This window comes from Theropithecus gelada, chromosome 11, assembly GCF_003255815.1.
Source record: "Theropithecus gelada isolate Dixy chromosome 11, Tgel_1.0, whole genome shotgun sequence".
Taxonomy (NCBI): domain Eukaryota; kingdom Metazoa; phylum Chordata; class Mammalia; order Primates; family Cercopithecidae; genus Theropithecus; species Theropithecus gelada.
In genome coordinates this window covers 42,082,611-42,107,138 of record NC_037679.1, presented here as the reverse complement: position 1 = coordinate 42,107,138, position 24,528 = coordinate 42,082,611, and the positions used below count along the sequence as shown (strand labels likewise).

At 37.8% G+C, this 24,528-nt stretch overlaps 1 protein-coding gene across 2 annotated transcripts in view; it reads right to left on the bottom strand.

The window, feature by feature from the left end:
- The window catches only part of TMTC2 (transmembrane and tetratricopeptide repeat containing 2), a 442,328-nt gene that overhangs the window by 203,431 nt on the left and 214,369 nt on the right, over positions 1-24,528 (bottom strand). For both annotated transcript variants that reach the window (XM_025403370.1, XM_025403371.1), the window contains one exon: positions 843-957. In XM_025403370.1, coding sequence (XP_025259155.1) covers positions 843-957 — 115 coding nt within the window. The remainder of the gene's footprint in view (positions 1-842; positions 958-24,528) is intronic.

Genomic DNA, 24,528 nt, shown 5'->3' with positions numbered 1-24,528 from the left:
ATATAATAATATCCTAAATGATCCCAACCTCACTAATAATCATCAGTGTCTATGAAGAGGAAAACAAAAAAGAACCATGACCTTACTCACTCACTTTTCTGGTGTAGCGCATATTCTATACATACTTTGATATGGCAATTTTTTTTAATGGAAGACAAAATCTATCATTAATAATCAAGGCTGGGCACAGAGGTTCACACCTATAATCCCAGCACTTTGCGGGGTAAGGCAAGAGAATTGCTTCAGGCCAGGAGTTAGGCACCAGTCTGGGCAATATAGTGAGTTCCCATCTCTACAAAAAAATTTAAAAATTAGCCATGCATGGTGACAAGCACCTGCAGTCTTAGCTCTTTGGGAGGCTGAGGCAGAAGGATGGCTTGAGCTCAGGAGTTTGAGGCTGCAGCAAGCTATGACAGTGCCTCTGAACTCTAGCCCAGGCCACAGAGTGAAATACTGTCTCAAAAAATTAATAATGCTAATGATCAATGCATGATTTACATAACTCTCATACGTAACAGGCTTATTTTATGAACTCATCTAAGTATTAATGGAACAAACATTTTAAGAACTAAAAAATGTTTAAACCAATGTTTATGTAACATGGCATACCGCTTCCAAAAAATTCAGGCATAACACATAAGTACACATGAATATTGATGATGTGGTCCAAAACAAAGAAATCACAACCACCATCCACCTAATAGTCTCAGAGGCATGATTAACAAAAAGACCATTTCAGTACAATAGCTATCATCATCTCCATTTCCAGCAGTTAAATCAATAGTCCCTCTTACTGCAGGTTTCAAAGATGAACCAAACCAGAGAAAGCAAGGCATACTCACAAATTATAAAGCATGTCAGCCATGTTGCTGCGGTAATACAAAGCATTTCTATAGGCGCTTTCAGCTTCAGAAATTTTGCTCTGACTCTTCAGAACATTTCCAAGGTTACCCCATGCTGCCAAGAAGAAAAAGAAATTCTCAGACTGAGCATCAATCCAATTATACATGACATAATATCAGGCCATCAGGAAGTACCACAGGGAGAGAAAACCATCATAAAACATTTTTAAGAAGGAAAATTTATTTCCTTTATACTCTAACATTTCATCAAGCCAGGAGATTAAATATAATCAAAGCCTTAAAAAATTAAAGTAATTATTATGTCTCAAAGCAGATATACATATACAGTTCATCATAAGGCCAAGAACAATGTTATCTTAAGATCACCTACAAAGGCTTCATGCTCTTCCAGATTTCAGTAGGGGTCTTCATGGTCTGAAATTATTGTATACTTACTGGGCCAGAAACTGCAAGAAATGATCTTAAAATAAACAAATATTTCATTCAAGTATGAAAGAACTGATAAATGGCATAGAAGATCTGGAGATGAAAAGCAAAAAAACTAAACAAGATCAAAGCTATAAAGAAGCTTACCAGGCATCAGAATACATCAATAAAACATTATAGATATAATGTTCTTTTGTACTCTTTCTGCTTATGAGCTCACTTCCCTGAAAATAGCTATTTCTACACTTAATCATGTTGAAAATTAAATATATTTTCTATGTACCCTCTTTGTTCTCCACAAATAATAGTAATTTTTCAACATTAAAAATAACAAAAGGCGCAGCACCAATAATTGCCCCCACAGTACAGCTCTCCAATGAACTTTGCCCTCAAACTTGGCTGCTTCTCTTGCCTTCTTACTTCCCTACAAGGAGATGGGGTATTGAGTCCTGAAAGCAGAGTCCCCCAGCAAATGATAGAGATGAGAAGAAGGGTCATGTGTGTTGATATCTTTATTTGGGTGACTACTGACTGTACCTGAAAAATGAAAGGGTTTTGAGTTTTTAATTTTAATGCAAAAAAGTACAGAATCTTTCAATCTCGATTTGCCTGTGTGCCTCTAAGAAATTTAAAACTCCTGTGCTTCAGTTTACTTTATCTGTAAACTGGGAAAATAGTGTCTCATCTGTTTCATGATGAAGATGAAGTGTGTTAATACACACAAGCTGTTTAAGGCAGTGTCTGAGGCTGGGCACGATGGCTTGCACCTGTACTAGCACTTGGGGAGGCCGATGAGGCGAGCGGATTGTTTGAGCTCAGGAAGAGTTTGAGACCAGTCTGGGCAACATGGTGAAACCCCGTCTCAACAAAAAATACAGAAATTAGCCTGGCGTGTTAGCACATGCCTGCAGTCCCAGCTACTTGGGAGGCTGAGATGTAATGATTGCTTGAGCCCACAGAGTCGAGGCTACAGTGAGTCATGATCATGCCACTGCACTCAAGCCTGGACGACAGAGTGAGACCCTCTCTCAAAAAAATAAAACAAAACAAAATAAAAAAAACAAAGACAGTGCCTGAAACATGGTAAACACTCAATAAATATTGCTATTATCATTAATATTATTGTGGTTGATACTCTTTACAATTTACAGTAGTTAAGCATTTCTTACAAAAATAACATTAAATACAATGCACTTTATGGCCTTATGTTATTACAGAGAATACTAATCCTTCATGTTTGCAACATCATATACCTTCTTTGCTTCCAGTGGAAAACGGGAAAGGCACTGAACTCACAATTATGCAATAGCTAATAGTGCCATGTACCATGCCACACACTTGACATACATCATCTCACCGAGCTCTCAACACAGTTCCTAAGTGCCCATTCCCCAGATGAGGAGACAGAGGCACTAAAGAATTTGTTTATTTTATTTATTTATTTATTTATTTATTTATTTATTTATTTATTTATTTATTTTGAGATGGAGTCTTGCTCATTGCCCAGGCTGGAGTACAGTGGCGTCATCTCGGCTCACTGCAACCTACTCCTCCCGGGTTCATGCCATTCTCCTGCCTCAGCCTCCTGAGTAGCTGGGACTACAGGTGCCGCCACCACACCTGGCTAATTTTTTGTATTTTAAGTAGAGACGGTGTTTCACCATGTTAGCCAGGATGGTCTCAATCTCCTGACCTCGTGATCCGCCTGCCTCGGCCTCCTACAGTGCTGGGATTACAGGCGTGAGCCACCACGCCTGGAGGCACTAAAGAATTTGTAAAGTTAATACTGAAGTGTTACAGCAAAAACTCTAATCCAACACTGGCTGTTTCCAAACTTTTTCTCCCCTCGACCTAACATTTTCATACCACATTTCATCTTTCACTGTAAACCAACATTCACATACCAACATTCATAGAGGCCTCGGCATTATGAGTCCACAGAAAATTGTATCCTTTAAATTAAAAGACAAAATAGTGTAAAGTATTGTCAAATTAAACTACTAAATGAAAAGAAAATAAAAAGTAGGAAAACAGTAAAATAAATTATAATTATCTTTAAACATAATAGGCATAATACCATACGTATTCTATACCACAAATTAATAAGATATGCCTCTATGGAAATTTTTAATAATTAGGCAATTTTAAAACCCCTATTCCTCCCAAAGTTCTGTTCTGATTGTGTGATTAGTAAAACAGAATATATTTACATTGGAATCTCTCTGAGAAATGCATTCAAATGTTAATTGAAGCACCAGGGAATCCTCATTATAATGGTATCCCATTTTGATAGTAGTCCTAGAACATAGATGATTAAAAAAACTAATACAAGGACATACCTTTGAATATTTTAAGACATACTTCCAGCGAAATTGATTTCTTTAGATACTTACATCTCAAATAAATAATAAACTAATAAGTGCTTCTCCTGTGGACAACAGACATATACAGGGATATCATGGAGATGTTGTGGGTATAGGTCCAGATCACCAAAATAAAGTATCACAATGAAGTGAGTCACATATTTTTTTTTGTTTTCTAGTGCATATAAAAGTTATATTTATACAACAATATTGTCTAATAAGTGTGCAATAGCAAGATGTCTAAAAACAATGACATACCTTAATTTAAAAATATTTTATTGCTAAAAAATGCTAACAATAATCTGAGCCCTTGGTGAGTCTTAATCTTTGGGCTGGTGGAGGGTCTTGCCTTAACACTGATGGCTGCTGACTGGTAAGGGTGACGGCTGCTGAAGGCTGGAGTAGCTGTGACAATTTCTTAAAATAAGACAAAATAAAGTCTAGCATATCAATTAACTCTTCCTTTCATGAAAGACTTCTCTGTAGCAGGTGATGCTATTTGATAGCATTTTTATCCACAATAGAACTTTCAGAGTTAGTCTCAATCCTTTCAAACCCTGCAACTGCTTTATCAACTAAGATTACATAATATTCTAAGTGCTTTGTTGTCATTTCAGCAATGTTCACAGCACGGTCACCAGGAGTAGACTGCACCTCAAGAAACCACTTTCTTTGCTCATCCATAAGAAGCAACTCCTCATCTGTAAATATGTTATCATGAGATGGTAGCAATTCAGTCACATCTTTAGGCCCAGTTCTAATTCCAGTTTTCTTGCTCTCTCCACGACCTCTGCAGTTCCTTCCTCCACTGCAGTCTTGAGCCCCTCAAAGGTATCTGCAAGGCCTGGAATCAGCTTCTTCCAAATTCCTCCGAATGCTGATATTCTGACCTCATTCCATGAATCACAAATGTTCTGAATGGCATCTAGAATGGCAAATCCTTTCCAGAAGTTTTCCATTTACTTTACCCAGACCCATCCGGGGAATCACTGTCTAAGGAAGCTACAACCTTACAAAAAGTTACTTCTTACATTAGAAGACTTGAAAGTCAAAAGAATTCCTTGATCCATGGGCTATGGAACAAATACTGTGTTACTATGCATGAAAACAGCATTAATCTCCTTGTGCATCTCTATCAGAGTTCTTGGGTGACCAGGTGCACTGGCAATGAGCAAGAATCTTTTGAAAGAATTTCTTTCTGAGCAGTAGGACTCAACATTGAGCTTAATACATTCAGTAAGCCATGCTGTAAACAAATGCGTTGTCATCTAGGAAATACACTTCCACTTACAGAGCAGAAGCAGAATAGATTTAGCATCATTCTTAAGGACCCTAGGATTTTTTGAATGTTAATTGACCAATGGCTTCCACTTAAGGTTAACAGTTGTATTAGCCCACAAAAAATAATAGTCAGCCTGTCCTTTGAAAATATGAAGCCAGGCACTAACATCTAGCTATGAAAGTCTTATATAGTATATTCTTCCAATAGAAATCTGTTTTATATACACTGAAAACCTATTGTTTAGTTGTAGCCACATTAATCAATTATCTTAGCTATATTTTCTGCACAATTTACTGCTTTTCCATCAGTATTTACCGCTTCACCTTGTACTTATATGATATGGAGCTGGCTTCTTTCCTTCAACCTAATGAACCAATCTCTGTTAGCTTCAAACTTTTCTGCCACAGCTTCCTCACTTCTCTCAGCCTTCATATAATTGAAGAGAGTTAAGGACCTTGTTCTGGATTAGATTTTGGCCTAAGGGAATGTTATGGCTGGTTTGATCTTTTATCCAGGCCAATAAAACTTTCCACCAGCCAGACACGGTGGCTAACACCTGTAATCCCAGCACTTTGGGAGCCCGAGGCGGGCGGATCACAAGGTCAGGAGATTGAGACCATCCTGGCTAACATGGTGAAACCCCGCCTCTACTAAAAATACAAAAAAATTAGCCAGGTGTGGTGGCGGGTGCCTGTAGTCCCAGCTACTGGGGAGGCTGAGGCAGGAGAATGGCGTGAACCTGGGAGGCTGAGCTTGCAGTGAGCAGAGATGGAGCCACTGCACTCCAGCCTGGGCAGCAGAGCAAGACTCCGTCTCAAAATAAATAAATAAATAAATAAATAAATAAATAAATAAATAAATAAATAAAATGAAAATTAGCCTAATTTCATTATTTTTATGTCTCAAAGAATAGGGTTGCCCATGGAAAGGGAGAGAAATTAGGGCAGGGCTGATCAATGAAACAGAACATGTAAAACATTTATTAAGTATACCATTTTATATGGGCACAGTCACAATATTAACAACATACATCACAGATAACCATAACAGATATAATAATAAAAAAAATTAATATATTGTGAGAATTGCCAAAATATGATAGAGACATGAAGTCAGCACTTGCTGTTGGAAAAATGGTACTGACAGACTTGGTTTATGTAGTTGCCACACTCAATTTGTTAAAAAAAAAAATGCAATATCTGAGAAGCACAATAAAGTGAAATACAAGAAAATGAGGTATGCCTGTCGCTATATCTAGAATATATGTTCACTCATTTGGTTGATTGTTCATTTATCCACTCATTAATGTATTAAATATTTATTCATTCATTAGATATTTGTTAAGCACCTATTTGGTGCCAGGAACTTCATTAGGAGCTGGACACTCAGTACTGTTCAAAATAGTCAATTCCCACCCATGTGAGCTTATGCTGGAAGTGGGGGATGGAAGTAGTGGAGGGAGGGTGGGATCTATACAATAAAATAAATGAATTAACTTCAGATAGTGATAAGTGTTATAAATAATGTAAAATAAAATAACGTGATATGGATGAGGCTAATTTAGGTAAGGATATCACAGATTTAGGAAAATAGGTATGATCGGCCGGGCGCGGTGGCTCAAGCCTGTAATCCCAGCACTTTGGGAGGCCGAGACGGGCGGATCACGAGGTCAGGAGATCGAGACCATCCTGGCTAACACAGTGAAACCCCATCTCTACTAAAAAATACAAAAAAAAAAAAACTAGCCAGGCGAGGTGGCGGGCGCCTGTAGTCCCAGCTACTCGGGAGGCTGAGGCAGCCTGATGCCACATAAGGAAAATACAGCCAAGGATCTAAGGCAAGAATGAACTTGATGTTTCCCAGGAACAACACCAGTCAGGTGAGTGGCTGCAAAATGAGAGGGAAAGTCAAGATGAAGTCACAGAGATAGGCAAGGGTCCAATCACACAGGGTTTCACGTGCCATGATGAGAAGCCTGGGGGTTATTTTATTTGCGATATTTGGGGGGAAATATTCAGTGAGGGATTTTGTGATTTGAGTTTCATTTTCAAAAGGTCACTCTTGACTCTTCCGTGGAGAAGGACTCACTGCGAGAGAACTAAAGGAGCAACAGGGGGACCAGCTGGAAGGCAACTGCGGTAATCTAGACAGCAAAATTACAGTGGTTTCCAACAGGATAGATGAGCAGCAGAGATGGCTATTTCAAAGTGAGAAAACAGCTTAGAAAGTAAAAATCATCAAGGTTAAATGAGGCAAAGTCACAATCTGAAATTAGGTTTCCTGCTTTTTATACAAATGAAAATCTCTTATATTTCTTAAGATTAAGTAATTGCCCTAGATGCCTGCAAACATCTTGTTTTCCTGTTGTACACACACATATCATACACAATTATCAGCTCCAGACAAGGTTACTCGATAAAGTAAAACAAATAAAGACCCCCTCAGGAAAAGGTCACTGTATAACCTACAAACTACCAAACATCCTCCTCTCTTGCTATATGAATGATTTCTTTATCCAGACATAGAATTGTCCCGGTATCCAATCAAAATAAAGCCCTCACTTCCTTAGACTGTATTCCAAATCACCCAACCAAAGTCAAAATCCTATAATAGGACATATAATGAGATGCCCCAGAGTTCTCCATGGTGTAGCTGTTCTCTCTCAGTGTGAGAAATAGTTAAGCCAACTTTTACTTCAGGTGTGGCGCTAGTGGTCTTTGGCTGAAGAGAATTGACAGAGGATTTCATCATACTCAAATATAAAAATGATTCCTTCTCAAATCCTATGTTCCTTAAATTATTGATCCACAACACTGTGTTGATCAAAATAGATTTTAGGTTTCTGAAGAGCTGCCATAACTCTTCATAGCTGATTCTATGAGTTACTTCTTTAAGAAATTCGATCATATTAACCCACTCAACTTTTTAATATCAAGTCAATTTTTAAATCTAACCTTTCTGACTATCTGGAAGTATGCAAACCAAATCCTAAAAGAAATGGAGGAATATTCCAACTCATGGATGGGGCAATTTAACATTATAAAGATGTCAGTTCTCCCCAAATAAATCTATGAATTCTATGTAAATCCAATCAATATTTTAGCATCATTTATTAAGAAACTCAAAAACTATATTTTAGTCATAATATATAAGAGAACAATGAAAACTGATTTTTATACCATATTCATGAAATACAAAGATAAATTCCAGATAGCTTAAAAAGTTAAATGTGAAAAAGTAAAGCTATCAAAAGACTATACAGAAGAATATATCTATGGAATGGAAAAGGACTTCTTAAAAAGAGCCCCAAATATAATTTGAAATGCTAAAAAAAAAAAATAATAATGGATTTGGGTATTTCAAAAAGGACTTCTATTTAATGAAGAACATTATGAACAAGTTAAAATGCATAATCTGCTGGGAGAAGATATTTCAAACATCTAAACAAAGAAGTGTCTGTACTTGGAAACTAGAAGGAACTCCTGAAAAGTAACAATAAAAAAAATAAGAAATAGAATAGGGGAAAAACAGACAAAGGACATGAATAGGACTGTACAAAAATGAAAACCAAAATGAATACCAGGCATTTAAACTAATACTTAAATTTCTTAGTAACCCCCCTGAAATGCAAATTATAACAACCAGATATCTTTTATACCTAGACTGGCAAAATAATAGAAAAATGGATAAGGTCAACTACTGGTAGGGATGTTGGGGAAGAATCCTGTGCACAGCTGGTGGCAGTGTGGCCTGAGGCAGACATTCTGTTATGCCCTCTGACAGTACTCAGTCAAATCAACAAATCTAAGTTACTAAGTCAGAAATGACCTCTGTCTAGCAATCCCACTCCCACATAAATTCTCACCTAAGAAAGCATGTAAGAGAATGTTTAAATTCAACTGCCTTAGTGTTGGCTGATAGTGGGTAGTAACAATAGGTCCATCATGGGAGTACAATGTGGGACATTCACTTTACACACTCCTATGCAGCATTAGGACCAATTAACACCATGTCAATACTGTTACACGAATGGACCATAACTGCCTACAAATAATTTTTAAAAAGGAATGCAATGTCACAACAAAGATAAACGTTAAAAATTGATTCATGCCCAAAATATCACTATGTATTTAACATAGTGTATATTACAATTAAATCAAAGGTATATTATAAATCAAATACATTACATACAAATCAAATATGTTAGATCAACTGTCTATGCTGCAAAAAGAAAATTAAGAATACAGATAAAAGGGGATTAATACATGAATAAAATAAAGGAAACTTGCAGGGATTAACCTGAAAACTGCAGTGAAGGGAAAAAGAGAAAGAGAAGGAAAGGGAAAGGAGGAAAGGAAAGGAAACAAAGGAAAGGAAACAAAATAAAATTAAGGTCACACACCATCTTCTTTTAAAATAGAGATGGAGTTATGCTATATCCTACTTAAGGAACAAAAGGTTGTAACATCCACTAAACCTTTTTTTTAAGAAAGATAATTCAAAACAGATGTTTGGGATTATCTTCAAATTTTCACTTTGGTACTTATTCTTTGGGCCATTCAAAGACCTTGTATTTTCATTAACATTTAATATAATGCACATTTTTTACATGTTTAAGCCTATATATTTTATTGGTATATTCATTTCATATAATCTTTTAAAAGTGCAGTTTTATTGAAATAAATTTCTCAAAGTTCTTTCAGTGAAGTGTGATGAAGTGTAAATAATAGTTACAAATGTTTTAAAAGTACACATTTGTTTTTCCTGTTGCCCAGGCTGGAGTGCAGTGGCATGATCATGGCTCACTGCAGCCTCAACCTCTTGGGCTTGAGCAGTCCTCCCACCTCAGCCTTCCGAGTAGCTGGGACTACAAATGTGCACCACCATGCCTGGCCATTGTTTTTCTAATTTTAATTTTTGTAGAGGTGGGTCTCACCATGTTGCCCAGGCTGCTCAAAAACTCCTGGACTCAAGTGATCCTCCCACCCTGGCATTGCAAAGTGCTGGGATTACAGGCATGAGCCACCGCACCCAGCCTAAAAGTTCACATTTTAATAGAGGATATGTACAGATGAATGCAAATCACACTTTCAACTCTGGGTATAATAAAGGATTTATCTGAAGTTCAAAAAATATAGTTGTTGTTCCAAAATCCCAATCTAATGTTGAGAAGTTTTTTTTCCCAATGAAGTTTCCAAATATTCAGAGTATTCATTTCATTCCTGTTTTAAACAAAATAAACTTCATATGAAACTGCTCTAACTTGGATGGACTACTGCCCCATCTCAAGGGCCTGCCTTGTAGCATCGTGACAGCCTAAAGAGAGCAAAAGAATGGAAAGCGGAGAAGAGGAGATGAAGAAGAAATTTTAAAAATTATAATAAAAAAAATAATAATAGTGTTTACATTTACTTAATGATTACTACATCCTTGGTAGCCTCCTGAATTCATTTAACCTAATAAAAACATTTGGGGTCTATAGTATTACTATCCCCATTTCACAGATGAGAAAACTGAGGTTAAAGCCTCCTAAGTAGCAGACTTAATGACAAGGGAGATTCAGATATGTATCCAGGCATCGAAATGTGATCAGAGGCAAGGCTATTTCACCCTCTCAATATTGAGTTTGAGTACAAGGTAGAATATCATAACATGGTACTTAATATGTTTCATATATTTTAATTTAGGGTCTATAGCATAAATATGAAAACAATTTATCCAAATGAGTTATCCTCTCAGAAATACTAGGGGGGAAAAAAAAAACCCACAGTAGTAACAAAATAAAACTATCTGGTATCCATATTTCATAATATATTTTTCAGACCAGGGAAAAATTAATGCCAAGTAGTATATCAAATGTTTTACATGTCTTTGGGAATATAATTTTATATGTCACATTTTCCTGTTAACATATTGGAACTGAACATATTCTGCCTATGTAAACAAATGGTTGTTGCTCAAAGATGCTGGCTGGGAACTTCTGTATATTTATCAATTCTTATTAGTGCCCTGAAGACACTTTACATGTGACAGAGATTTAACAAGCATTGTTTAATAAGTAAACAACTTCAATCCTAAGACTAAGCATATATAATGACTATATTAAGGGAAGGCAAACAGACACTTCTAGATATCACTGGATAAGCTCTAGAAAATATGATCTGTAGAGCTATTTTATATTCAAAAAGAAAAAGAAATTCTTCTGTTAAAAAAATCAAGAAGTGAAGAAGTAGGAATAACTCTTATACCTCAAGGGCCCTTCACATTGATATTAAACTACCTCTAAAAAGTATCCATTTACTAAGAAACTTGATCTTAATTCACAATGAAAGCTTCTCTTGTACTTAGTCCACAGTCTGCCATGGTTTATTTTATGTTCTTTCAAAGGCAGAAGAATAATTAAATATTCCCATCTTGCTGAAGTTGTTCTAAAGAGAGAATCAAATGTGAGGTCCCTCTAGAAATGCTGTGATCTGCTACAATAAATACCTCTAAATTTTTTTCAAAGTTCTAATTCCAAATACATGGTAGTCTTAAGTTTACAGAGTAAATTCAAACTTACTCTGAAGTAACTATTGCAATTTCGTATTTCTGATATACTTCACGAAATCAATGCAGGGAGATTTGAGAAAATTTTTCAAGATTTTTTCTTGTGTTAATAATTTGAAGAAATGATATATATTCATTAATTATAAAAGAAGTTATAACACGTTTTTCATAATTTGGTACGCACTGCTTTGAAAAAATAGCTAAAAGAGCAGAAAACAGATTAGATAGAAAATTGATACTTAGAGTAGGGTTGTTGCTATAACATCACCTGAAAATACGGAAGCAGCTTTGGAACTGGGTAATGGGTGGAGGTTGGAAATTTGGAGAATCAGGCTAGAAGAAGCCTATATTGCCATGGGAGAGCTCAGAAGACTTCAGAACTGTAGAGCTACCAGCTTACAACGCCAATCTGAGAGAGTGGAAATGTGGGCTGAGCCCAGAAAAGCCATGGGCGTGGCAGTTCTCAGTGTCTTGAGAGCCCAACCCCTATATCAGTGTGCTCAGGATGGGGGCCATGGAAACAAAGGAGATTATTCTCCAGTTTTAAGACTTCGTATTGTTCTCCCTACTGGGTTATGGATTTAGTGGGGACCAGTTACCGTTTTCTTCTTTCCTCTTTCTCCCTTTTAGAATGAAAATGCCTACTTCTATGCCTGTTTCACTGTTGTATTTTGGAAGTAGGTAACTCGCTTTGATGTTACAGACTCACATCTGGAAGGAATTTGCCTCTATACAGATCATGCCTTGAGTATCACCCGTATCTCATTTAAATGAGACTCTGGACTTTGGATTTTTGAGTTGATGGAAACAAGTTAAGGCTTTTGTGACTTTGGGGATGAAATGAATATACTTTTGCACTATAAAAAGGACATAAATTTTGGGTGCCTGGTACAAAATGGTTTTGCATGTGCCCTCAAAATTCAACATGCTGTAAACTGAATCCCCAATGTAACTGTATTGGGAGGTAGGTCCTAATAAGAAGTGACTGGGTCATGAGGGGGAAGCCCTCATGGATGGATTAATGTTAATACAGGAGTGGGTCAGTTTTCACTAGAGTGAATTGTTATAAAAGCAAGCCCAGCCCCTCATGCTTTTTCTCTCATATGTGCTCTCTCTTATGCCTTCTGTTATAGTTCAACCCTTGCCAGATGCCAGCGCAATACTCTTGGACTTCCCAGTCTCTAAAATTGTGAGCCAAATACATTTCTTTGTGTGTTTTTTTTGTGTGTTTGTTTTGTTTTTTTTAAAAAAGAGACTAGGTGTGGTGGCTCACACCTGTAATCCCAGCACTCTGGGAGGCCAAGGCTGTCAGATCACAAGGTCAGGAGTTCAAGACCAGCCTGGTCAACATGGTGAAACCCCATCTCTACTGAAAATACAAAAATTAGCCAGGCATGGTGGCAGGCACCTGTAGTCCCAGCTACTCGGGAGGCTGAGGCAGAAGAATCACTTGAACCCAGGAGGTGGAGGCTGCAGTGAGCCAAGATTGCACCACTGCACTCCAGCCTGAACAACAGAGCAAGACTCTGTCTCAAAGAGAGAGAGAGAGAGAGACAGAGAGAGAGAGAGAGACAGAGAACAGAGAGAGAGACAGAGAGAGGAAAAGAAAGAAGATAAAATAAAAAGATAAATGAATTTCTTAATATTTAATTTTTACCTACTTAACAGTCAGGTCTACATAAGTAATCATGCCTCTTTGGGTTATCATCTCAGCATTTTCATTTTACTAATACACTGCATAGTCACTGAATGTGGTAAGGACTTTCATTCTTGTTTCTTGCTTCAGCTATAATTCATTTTAAACCTTATAAAATTAACATATGTCTTTAGTCCCTATATAAAAATCTTGAGTTCTATGTAAGGATCTGCCAAAATTGAAGTATTTAATTGCATTAAATAAGGGGATAAATCCTAAATTTTGCTTCCACCAACGCTGAGTTACTTGTTTGAAATCAGAGTGTCACTTCCATGAGGAGGTAAAAGTTGCAGTCTTGCCAGTTATGTATCACAAATCATCTGCAAAAAAAAAAACTTATTTGCACTTAATATAGTATTGCTTAATATACCTACTAAGAATTGTTTTTATTCAGATTACAAGCCAATTTTGGCCAGGCACAGTGGCTCATACCTATAATCTAGTACTTTGGGAGGCCAAGCTGGGCGGATTGCTTGAGTCCAGGAGTTTCAGACCAGCCTGGGCAATAGGGTGAAACCCCAATAAATACAAAACTTAGCCAGGTATGGTGATGCATGCTGTAGGTTGGGGTGAGGGAATCCCTAGAGCCTAGGAGGTCAAGGCTGAGGTGGGAGAATGCCTTCAGCCTGGGAAATTAGGGCTGCAGTGATTTATGATTGCATCACAGCACTCTAGCCTGGGTGACAGAATGAGACCCTGTCTCAAAAAAATAAAAGCCGGCCAGGCATGGTGGGGCTTATGCCTGTAATCTGAGCACTTTGGGAGGCCAAGGCGGGCAGATCACGAGGACATGAGATCGAGACCATCTCGGCTAACATTCGGTGAAACCCCGTCTCTACTAAAAATACAAAAAAATTAGCCAGGGATGGTGGCGGGCGCCTATAATCCCAGCTACTGGGGAGGCTGAGGCCGGAAGAATTGTGTGAACCCTGGAGGCAGAGCTTGCAGTGAGCCGAGATTGCACCACTGCGCTCCAGCCTGAGTGACAGAGTGAGACTCGGTCTCAAAAATAAAATAAAATAAATAAAATACATTAATTAATTTAATTAAAGCCAATTTTAAGCTAGATTTGTGTATGCATATGTGATCTCTCCTAATCCTCATAACAAATGAGCTTATATTATCATCCACTTTGCACTATTAATAGAGGAAGAAACTATGCCTCACAGAAGTGACACTCAAAAAGATAAGAGAACAAAAAGACGGTCTGTCTGGTTCCAAAGTCCTTGCCTTTAACCATAATGGAAGTCTTGGACTTCGGATGTACATCATGAATGGTCTCACCAGCTACAATTTAAATAAATATTATTTAAAAATATAAATATTAATTATGTTCAACTTTCTAACGTCAATGGAGAGAGAAAGAAGGAAAAAAATAAAACAAAGGGAGGGGAAAAAGAGCTATTTAACTGCATGGAACTGAAAATGAGCATGAATGTGTTGCTGCTGTTTTTTAAAGTAGACTGTCTTCCCACTCCAGCTATTAGCAAAGACTCTAAGGGTTGGCGGGGGGTCAACATTTGTAGACTGGGTATTTTACTAATTGTATGATAGTCACTTTAATGACTCCAGGGAGATAAGAGCCTTTGTAAGCCTACAGGAATTTATTTTTTTTTTGAAGTAATTCTATCTCAGATTATTACAGAAAAGAACATAATAGTAAGTAGGTAAATAAAACAGATGTAGTTAAAATATTAACTAGAAGAAGTGGCTATGATATAAAGATCATGATTCGTATGTTATCACAACACATATCCTATATGCTTATATGTAATCCTAATTACAGGAATTTTATAAGATACAGTTATTTCTCATTCCCCTATCTGTAGTTATTTCAGATAGATCTGAAACTAAATGTATTCCCATTAAGGAAAAAAAAAATGTAAAGATAAAAATTTAGTACTTCAATAATATATTAACACTGTTGTCTTGACAGCACTGTCACTATAGCATCTATGCGCATACTGTAATATCCACCTGTATAATCCAGCACCCGTGTTTGTTTTGTTTTAGTGTATCTAGGGTTGTTCCTTGGCATTTTACCATCTGCAATTTCTACCATATTCCTGAATTTGACTATGAGCCATCCTCACATCCATGGCTCAGGTCTGCTGCCAGTACCACTCATGGTATTTGATTTTGGGGTTTTCCTGCACTTGTCTTCACTCCATTTCTTATCTATGCAAAATTTTTCCCAAGGCTTCTCAATTAAAACTTACCTGCCCTATGTGCCTAATAACAATGTGCTCTATACAATGTTCCTCACAAACTAGCACACCGCATTATATGTAAAGACAATTAATATAACTGCATTTTCAAATATAATGACTGGCCAAAGGGAGAGAATTTAGGAGCAACAAGCCTTGAGGCTCTCCTCAAATCCCATGCAACAAACCCATTTTTCCTATCACACTGTCAAAAGCAGTTAATGGAACACTTGGGGAATATATATACTAGAACGTCATAAATAGTGGTCCTGTTTATGTAACAAATATACCGATTCAGTAAAGGCTTTTTAGAAATCCCTCATATATTGCTGATCGCATAGCCCATGCAGTCATCCAACCAGTACCTTTTAAAATTATTATTTTTCTGTTTTAAATTTTTTCTCCATAAATACTGGGTCCTTCTATGTTGACCAAGCTGGTCTGGAACTTCTGGTCTCAAACAATCCTCCTGCCTTGGCCTCCCAAAGTGCTGGGATGACAGATGTTGAGCTGCTGTACGCAGCCTTAATTATTAACAATGATAGATGTTGTCTTCCATTAAAAGATCAGTTCCTTTTGAGTTATGGTAAATCCTAAAGAGTACAAGTTACCTCTGAGTTTGTATCAGGAATAGAACTGTCTCCAAGCAGCCCTTACAGCTTGCTTCTAATACAATTGGGATCATTTGAGTTTGGTTCAGGTATAAAAGATGAAGAACCCTTAGAAAGACCCAGAGTTCTTAGACAAACTCTGTACAGAATTTGTACAGAATTACGATTTCCAAGCAACTTCAGGGGAAACAAAAAGAATCAATTTTCTCCCTTAAATTCTCTTTTTTCTTTTATTGCCCAAACCACATCTGTTTTATCTCACAGTAGATCCAGTCATCAGTTAGGTATGTCCCTGCCACCTAACGGCCCCAGGTTAGTTTCCCACTATAAGTCACTAACGAAACTTTGATACAGAAACATAAAACGAAGTGTCCAAAATCTAAGTTGTAGTACTAGCCCTGTTACCAATTAGATTTGGGTCCACCCAAGTAAATTACTTAATTTCTACTCCTATTTCATAGTAAAAGCAATAATTTAGTAAATACGTAATGTGGAACAAACCCTGGCCTAGGTATGCTATGCTAATACCCACAAGGTGGTATTACTATACTCATTCTATAGATAACACTAATAAGGAAAACAATAACCACTATATATGAGTTATAATCAGTATCCACATCTACCTCACTGCAACGTTTGGAATCTTTAACCATGCCCCTTAAGCATCCTGCCTCTCTTAGTTTCTCATCTGTAAAAGAATTGTAGGGCTGAGCGCAGTGGCTCATGCCTGTAATCCCAGCACTTTGGGAGGCTGAGCGGGGCAGATCACCTGAGGTCGGGAGTTTGAGACCAGCCTGACCAACATGGAGAAACACCGTCTCTACTAAAAATACAAAATTAGCCGGGCATGGTGGTGCATGCCTATAATCCCACCTACTCGGGAGGCTAAGGAAGGAGAATCGCTCGAACCAGGGAGGCGGAAGTTGCAGTGGGTTAAGATTGCACCATTGCACTCCAGCTATGCAACAAGAACGAAACTCTGTCTCAAAAAAAAAAAAAAAAAAAAAAAAGAGTCGCAACGATGCTTGCCTAAACTAAACTCTGAGTCACTGAGAATATTAAATTAACGTAGATGTGTAACTCCCTGGAAAGTACATTATTATGGAGAAGGTATATTTCATTAATAGATTATATACTAAAAGCATAACCAATTCGATATACACTTTTATAGTAAATCTGCCCTATTCATTATCTATGCTCATGCTACTGAGAATCGCATTGCCAACCAAATCCAGGGCAACAAAAACACAACCAAAAGCAATATTGAATACTCTAAAGGACAATTTTAAGATTTAAAAAATAATGAAAATCCTAAAGATTATATCTTATTTTAAAAATCTGCTTCTAAGTTATAAATATAATACATCTCAAATATAGTACATCAGGGAGAATATTCCATGTGTTAACTTCTATATGTTAATTTTTGGCATTCACTGTGATCAATCCAGTACCTAGTGTTGAATAGGCCAAAAGTAAATACTAGAGAAAAGGTGATTTAAAAAAAAAAAAAAAAAGAAATTATGAGTAAAAAATGCAAATAAAATATTTATGTGAGTAGAAAAATATTTACTTGTGCTAATGAGGACAATTATTTGTAAATAACTGAAATTTCTAAAATAAAATATCAATTATCTTTGCTATATGCAAAAATCTTTGGCAACTATCATTTTAAAGCATTTCTTCTGTACTTGCAGTTGATTTAACAACAGAAAAGAAAGGGAAGTTAATTTTGTTTGCCTTCTTTACTAGTATAGGACAAGTAGACAAGAATTCTGAAGACTGTGCAAATACATGTCACCCTTGAACAACATAGGTTTGAACTGCCTGGTTCTACTTATATGTGGATTTTTTTTTTTTTTTCAACCAAACACAGATTGAAAATGCAGTATTTGTGGGATGTGAAACCCATGTATAGAGAGTACTGACTTTTCCTATATTCGGGTTCTGCAGGGCCAACTGTGGGAACTGAGCATGCAGGGATTTGTATATAGGTGTGTGGTCTTGGAACCAATCCTCCACATATATCAAGGAACAATGATACTTCAGTATGAGGTATTTTTGTACGAACTGAAAAACATGACATTGAAACAGAGAATGCTGTTATACATATAAAAGTCTTGAAACTACAATTCAGAAAGTTATACTTCCACATATTAAAAAGAAGCTAGTACCCAGAGGGTTAAGTAAGATAAAGAGGAAAAATCAGGAAATATGTCAAAACCAGTGATTAATGAATATTACCAAATAAAAAATATGACTAGATGTGTGGTCTTAGATATAAAGCCATATATTCTATTCATGAGTTTTAAATAATGTCAGATTTGCATGTCAGGATGATTAAAACTCATAGAGAAGCCGCATTTTCCTTTCAAAAAATCAGAACTGGCTCTTAGGACATATGTCTTTAAACCCTAATTTTTAACTGAAAACCTCAAAAGTAAGTATCTGCTCCAGGCTCAATGTGAGAATGAGCTGAGAACCAGCAATAGCCAAAACCAAAGTACGATGGATCTCTGACCAAAGCAGTGCACAGCCTCTTGCTTCTGGAATGGTACCACAGAGAACAGAAGCATGGCATTAGGACTTCAGTGACTTCATCAACTGCCCTCAAAAAGTATCTCAAGATCACTGTGCTAAAGTGTAATGTCAAAATAAATTTTAAAATTCTGTACTGTTGCTTCCAAATAATAGCATTTCAAGAATGAAAAGTAATTTTAAATTTATCACTGTGATTAGAGATAAGAAAATAAGAAAAATGCAGAATACATGGGTTTGTACAGTAATAGTAATATGCAAATATTTTCATTATACAAGCACAGAAACTCCTTTCTACTTAAAATTATTGTAAATATTTACATGAATGTGAGTATTACTACTCACTCTTCTTCTTTTTTTTTTTTTTTTTTTAGACAAGGTCTCAAATCTGTCACCCAGACTGGAGTGCAGGGGTGTGATCATAGCTCACTGCAGCCTCAACCTCCCCAGGATCAAGTGATCCTCCCACCTCAGCCTTCCAAGTAGCTGCAACTACAGGTATGCACCACCACACTCAGCTAATTTTTGAATTTTTTGTAGAGACATGGTTTCACCATGTTGCCCAGGCAGGTCTCAAACTCCTGGGCTAAGTGATCCACCTATCTCTGCCTCCTCAAGTGCTAGAATTATAGACATGAGCCACCGCACCCAACCATCATTCATTCTTAACCACAATTGTGAAGGTAACATGATGCTATCATCTATGGAAAATATTCAGATTATTCAACAGCAGTACTGCAAACCATCAAAACTCGTTTGTAAATCTCAAAGAGATTACGTCAACTGACTTGATGAAAAAGGAAAACATTTCAAAATATCTTAGACACTGTGGTCTTTGCTGGTAGTCTCATGAAATACAAGTTGAGATATTTACCCTCTTATCCTAAGCAAGGAGAGGTAAGAAGAGCAGAAAAAAAAAATTATCACATTTCTTTATGATATGACTTCCAAGTTCCTACACAGAGCCCCAAACATTAAATGACTGTAAGTTTCCTCTGCTATTCCAGGCATCTTAAGAAGAAAACGCCGTGCTTTGACGCCTGGGTAATCTGTTCTTGTCAAAACTTGACTCGGAGTTGATGTATTACATTTCTAACCCAGTTCCTTCTTTCTATACTTAAAATGTCTACAGAGAAATTTTTCATAATTAAAATATATGCTTGAAGTGCTTCCTAAAAAGATAGTAATGCTAATATTTTAATAACTTATGGTGTTTTGCACAAAGGAACTGAATTATGCTAAGATCACTGAAAGAATGGGTTGAGAGGCAGCTGGTATCATTGGGAATTAGAATCCTTAAATACAAGACAAAATAAAACCTCCAATATAGTTCTGCTCTCAAAATGATGTTTTCGTTGTTGTTCTAAATTTGTTTTTAGGTAATGTCTAACCAAATCTGAGTATGGGCTGGGCGAGGTGGTTCGCACCTGTATTCCCAGCACTTTGGGAGGTCTACGCAGTCAGATCACTTGAGGACAGCAGTTTGAGACCAGCCTAGCCAACATAGCAAAACCCCAACTCTACTAAAAATACAAAAATTAGCCAGCATGGTTAATTACAGGCACACACCTGTGATTCCAGCCACTGGGGAGGCTGAGGCACAAGAATCACTTGCACCAGGAGGCAGAGGTTGCAGTGAGTCGGGATCGTGCCACTGTACTCCAGCCTGGGCAACAGAGCAAGACGCCATCTCAAAAAAAGAAAAAAAAGAAAAGAAAAAAACAAATCTGAATATGGCTTATACTTAGAAAACAATATTATCATTTTTTAAAAAAAGAACGTCTAATATGTTCCATCATTATTTCATTTTGAGTAAGCACATGATATTTATGTCCCTCCTAGGTCCCTTTGGATGATAATGTTAAAATTGCAAAGAAATTTACACTGAGAAGCAACGGTCAAGTGATTATTTAATGGAGTGCTGGGAAGGAAAGAGTGGTCCCTTTAAATGATATAGAGGCTGGAGGATGGTTGCGGGGAAGGGCTGGGTAGAGGAGGGCTAGGGCTCCTGGCTAGGGCTCCACCCAACAGACCTAGGTGAGGACAGGCACTCCTGCCTTCCTGGCCAAAATGTTGCATTTTCCAAGACCACCCTGGTTCCCCACATCCAAATCCTGGGGCTATAAAAACCCGAGACCCGCCAGGTGCAGTGGTTCACGCCTGTAATCCCACCGCTTTGGGAGACCGAAATGGGTGGCTCACAAGGTCAGGAGATCGAGACCATCCTGGCTAACACGGTGAAACCCCGTCTCTACTAAAAATACAAAAAATTAGCTGGGCGTGGTGGTGGGCGCCTGCAGTCCCAGCTACTTGGGAGGCTGAGGCAGGAGAGTGGCATGATCCCAGGAGGTGGAGGTTGCAGTGAGCCAAGATCAAGTCACTGCATTCCAGCCTAGGCGACAGAGAGAGACTCTGTCTCAAAACAAAACAAAACAGAAGAAAGCAAAACAAAACAAAAACAGAGACCCTAGCAGGCAGACACACAGAAGCTGCTGGATGGCAAGAGGAACCCATCTGCAGAAGACGACAACAGGCTGGACATCGAGCATGTCCAGGGGAACATGCCTGTGGAAGAACACACACTGACAGACCAGTCCAATGAGGCGGAGTTTGGCCGGAGCAATCAGAGGAGAGCCCAGGCTGGGGAGCAGCCTGACTCCAGGGAAAATCCATCTCCCTTCTGGCCCCCGATCTGCTAAGAGCTACTTCTTAATCAAACCTTCCACTCATTCTCCAAGCCCTCATGTAATCCGATTCTTCTGATACACCAAGGTAAGAAACCCTGGGATACAGAAATCCCTCCCTCCTTGTGATAAGGAAGGAGGTCTAACTGAGCTAACACAAGCCGCCTATAGATGGCTAAACTAAAAGAGCATACTGTAACATGCCCACTTGGGGCTTCAGTAGCTGTAAACACTCACCCCCTAGACACTGTCATGGGGTTGGAGCCTGCCCGTCTGTATGTTCCCCTAGAGGTTTGAGCAGAAGAAGCGAGCCACACCCCCTTTGCACGCCCGGTGAGGGGGACAGGGGAAATTTTCCCATTTCAGTAAGATTTCTAATTTAATGCCCACATGCATAAAAATTAATATAAGGCTCACACTTCCTCTACATCAAACCCTTTTACAATAATTGTATGACTTGAACATCTCACATTTTTCCATAATTCCTTGAGATTTATCTGGAATTCTCTTTAAAATCCATGATCACCAGAAATAGGCACAAGTGCGTGATGAGGCTAAAACTAAGACATGTTGTGTTTGTCCTCTTGAAAATCTGTTCTTTAACACTATCAGCAATTGCATTTATATTACAAAAAGAAAGGAACATATTTTACCCTGCTTTAGAGGGTTCAAATACCTGGAATTTGATTCTGCACGGTAGTGCTTTTACATATATTTTTATCTTCCTTTAACTTTTCTTTTGCTGAAAGAGAATTAAATATTTCAAAAATAGCAGCTCTGATCTTAAACAACTCTATTCTCAAATAGAACTTCTAACATAGCTAATCATTCTTTAATAGGTGTCAGGTTTTAAGATATTTCATAGGTCTCATTTTCTTACAGTCTAATGAAACTCCATGTTCAGAGAATCACACCTTGTACAGAACCAATAAAAATGCTACATTAAAAATAAAAATATTTGCAAATGAATGTATTAATTGGTTGGAAAGTAAGGGCAAACCTAAAGTCTAAAAACTTCATGAAGCCAGGCGCGGTGGCTCAGGCCTGTAATCCCAGCACTTTGGGAGGCTGAGGTGGGTGGATCACAAGGTCAGGAGATCGAGATTAACACGGTGAAACCCCATCTCTATTATAAATACAAAAAAATTGGCCGGGCGCGGTGGCTCAAGCCTGTAATCCCAGCACTTTGGGAGGCCGAGGCGGGCGGATCACGAGGTCAGGAGATCGAGACCATCCTGGCTAACATGGTGAAACCCCCTCTCTACTAAAAATACAAAAAACTAGCCGGGCGTGGTGGCGGGCGCCTGTAGTCCCAGCTACTCGGAGGCTGAGGCAGGAGAATGGCCTGAACCTGGGAGGCGGAGCTTGCAGTGAGCCGAGATCGCCCCACTGCACTCCAGCCTGGGTGACACAGCGCGAGACTCCGTCTCAAAAAAAAAAAAAAAAAAAAAAATACAAAAAAATTGGCAGGGTGTGGTGGCACGTGCCTGTAATACCAGCTACTTGGGAGGCTGAGGGAGGAGAATCACTTGAACCCGGGAGGCAGAGGTTGTAGTGATCCGAGATTGCACCACTATATTCCAGCCTGGGCGACAGAGCGAGACTCCGTCTCAAAAACAAACAAACAAACAAAAAACAAAACAAACAAACAAAAAAACCTTTATGAATGCAGGACTCCAGAAAAGTAAACTAGCTGTGAAGATAGTATTCACCTTGCATACACTACATCTGTCAAACAGATAAACCTAGGTTTAGGCTTTAATGAACTTCAAGCAGGAGGTCAGACTGCAGAAGCCACATAAACTGTGATCTGCCTGAAAGGAAAGAGTCTTTGTCGGTTCACTAGCAACAAACAAATTTAAAAAGCTTAGAGAATGAAAAGATGGGTGAACTCTCTGTCTGGCCAATTTGGACAAACAGAAAATAGGAAAAAATATTCCTTGGGAATTCTTATGCGTATGTCCACCTTCACCAAGTTTGGGGCAATACTACATCTGTTGCCTAAAGAGTATCCAAGCAAAAATAGTGTTTAAACTACAATTGTAGCAGAGATTTTAAAAAAAGATATGACAAGAATACTATGTGTAACATTGTACCAATAAATATAAAAACCATAGTTAAATTGAACAAAACCCAGAGAAAAAAGTTACTAAAACTGACCCAAAAAGCAAATTTGGCTCTTTCCAAACCTATGAAAGAAATTAAATTAACAGAAAAAAAAAAAAAAAGTCATCTATAACCAAAACATTATGCCTAGCTAGTTTTACAGGTAAATTGTACCTAATATAGAAGAAAAAAAAATTCTAATTTTACATAAAATATTTGAGGGAACAAACAAGAAGTAATGCTCCTAACCTGATTCTGTAAGGTTAAGATCATTTATTTTAAAACCAGAATATGACACCACAAGAGAGAAACTGACCATCACTCAGAAACATAGATGAAAAATAAATGTAGAAGAAAATGGAAATAATACATTATAACCAATTCCTGAGATTAATCTAGGAATGCAAAATAGGTTCAACATTAGAAAATCTATTAATATAATTCATCAAAGTTAGAGACTGAGGAAAACCTACTGTCATCAATATTAATTCATAAAATAGTTCTTAAACTAGAAATGAGGAAAACTCTACTGATAAAAGTTACCTACAGAAAAATCTGTAAGTACACAAAATCAATGGTGAAAAAAACAAAAACCATTTTTTAAACAAAAAATAAGGAGAAGTATAGGGAAAGGTCCTCAAAGACACTGGTAATATTCCTTTAATAAGCTACAGAATAGATATTTTAGTATTATTCCTTAAACTATATAAATATGATGTATATGCATACTTGTATGAATATGAATGATATATTTCATAAATATTTAATAGAAGTAAAGAAATGTTAGGTCATTTTTTTTTTTTTTTTTTGAGAGGGAGTCTCGCTCTGTTGCCCAGGCTGGAGTGCAGTGGCACAGTCTCAGATCACTGCAACCTCCACCTCCTGGGTTCAAGCCGTTCTTCTGCCTCAGGCTCCTGAGTAGCTGGGACTACAGGTGCCTGCCACCATGCCCAGATAATTTTTGTATTTTTAGTACAGATGGGGTTTCACCATATTGGCCAGGCTGGTCGCGAACTCCTGATCTCATGATCCACCCACCTCGGCCTCCCAGAGTGTTGGGATTACAGGCGTTAGCCACTGTGCCCGGCCTAGGGCTTTTTTTTTTTTTTTTTTTTTTTTTTTTGTAGACAGAGTCTTACTCTGTCACCTAGGCTGGAGTGCAGTGGCACCATCTCGGCTCGCTGCAACCTCTACCTCCCGGGTTCA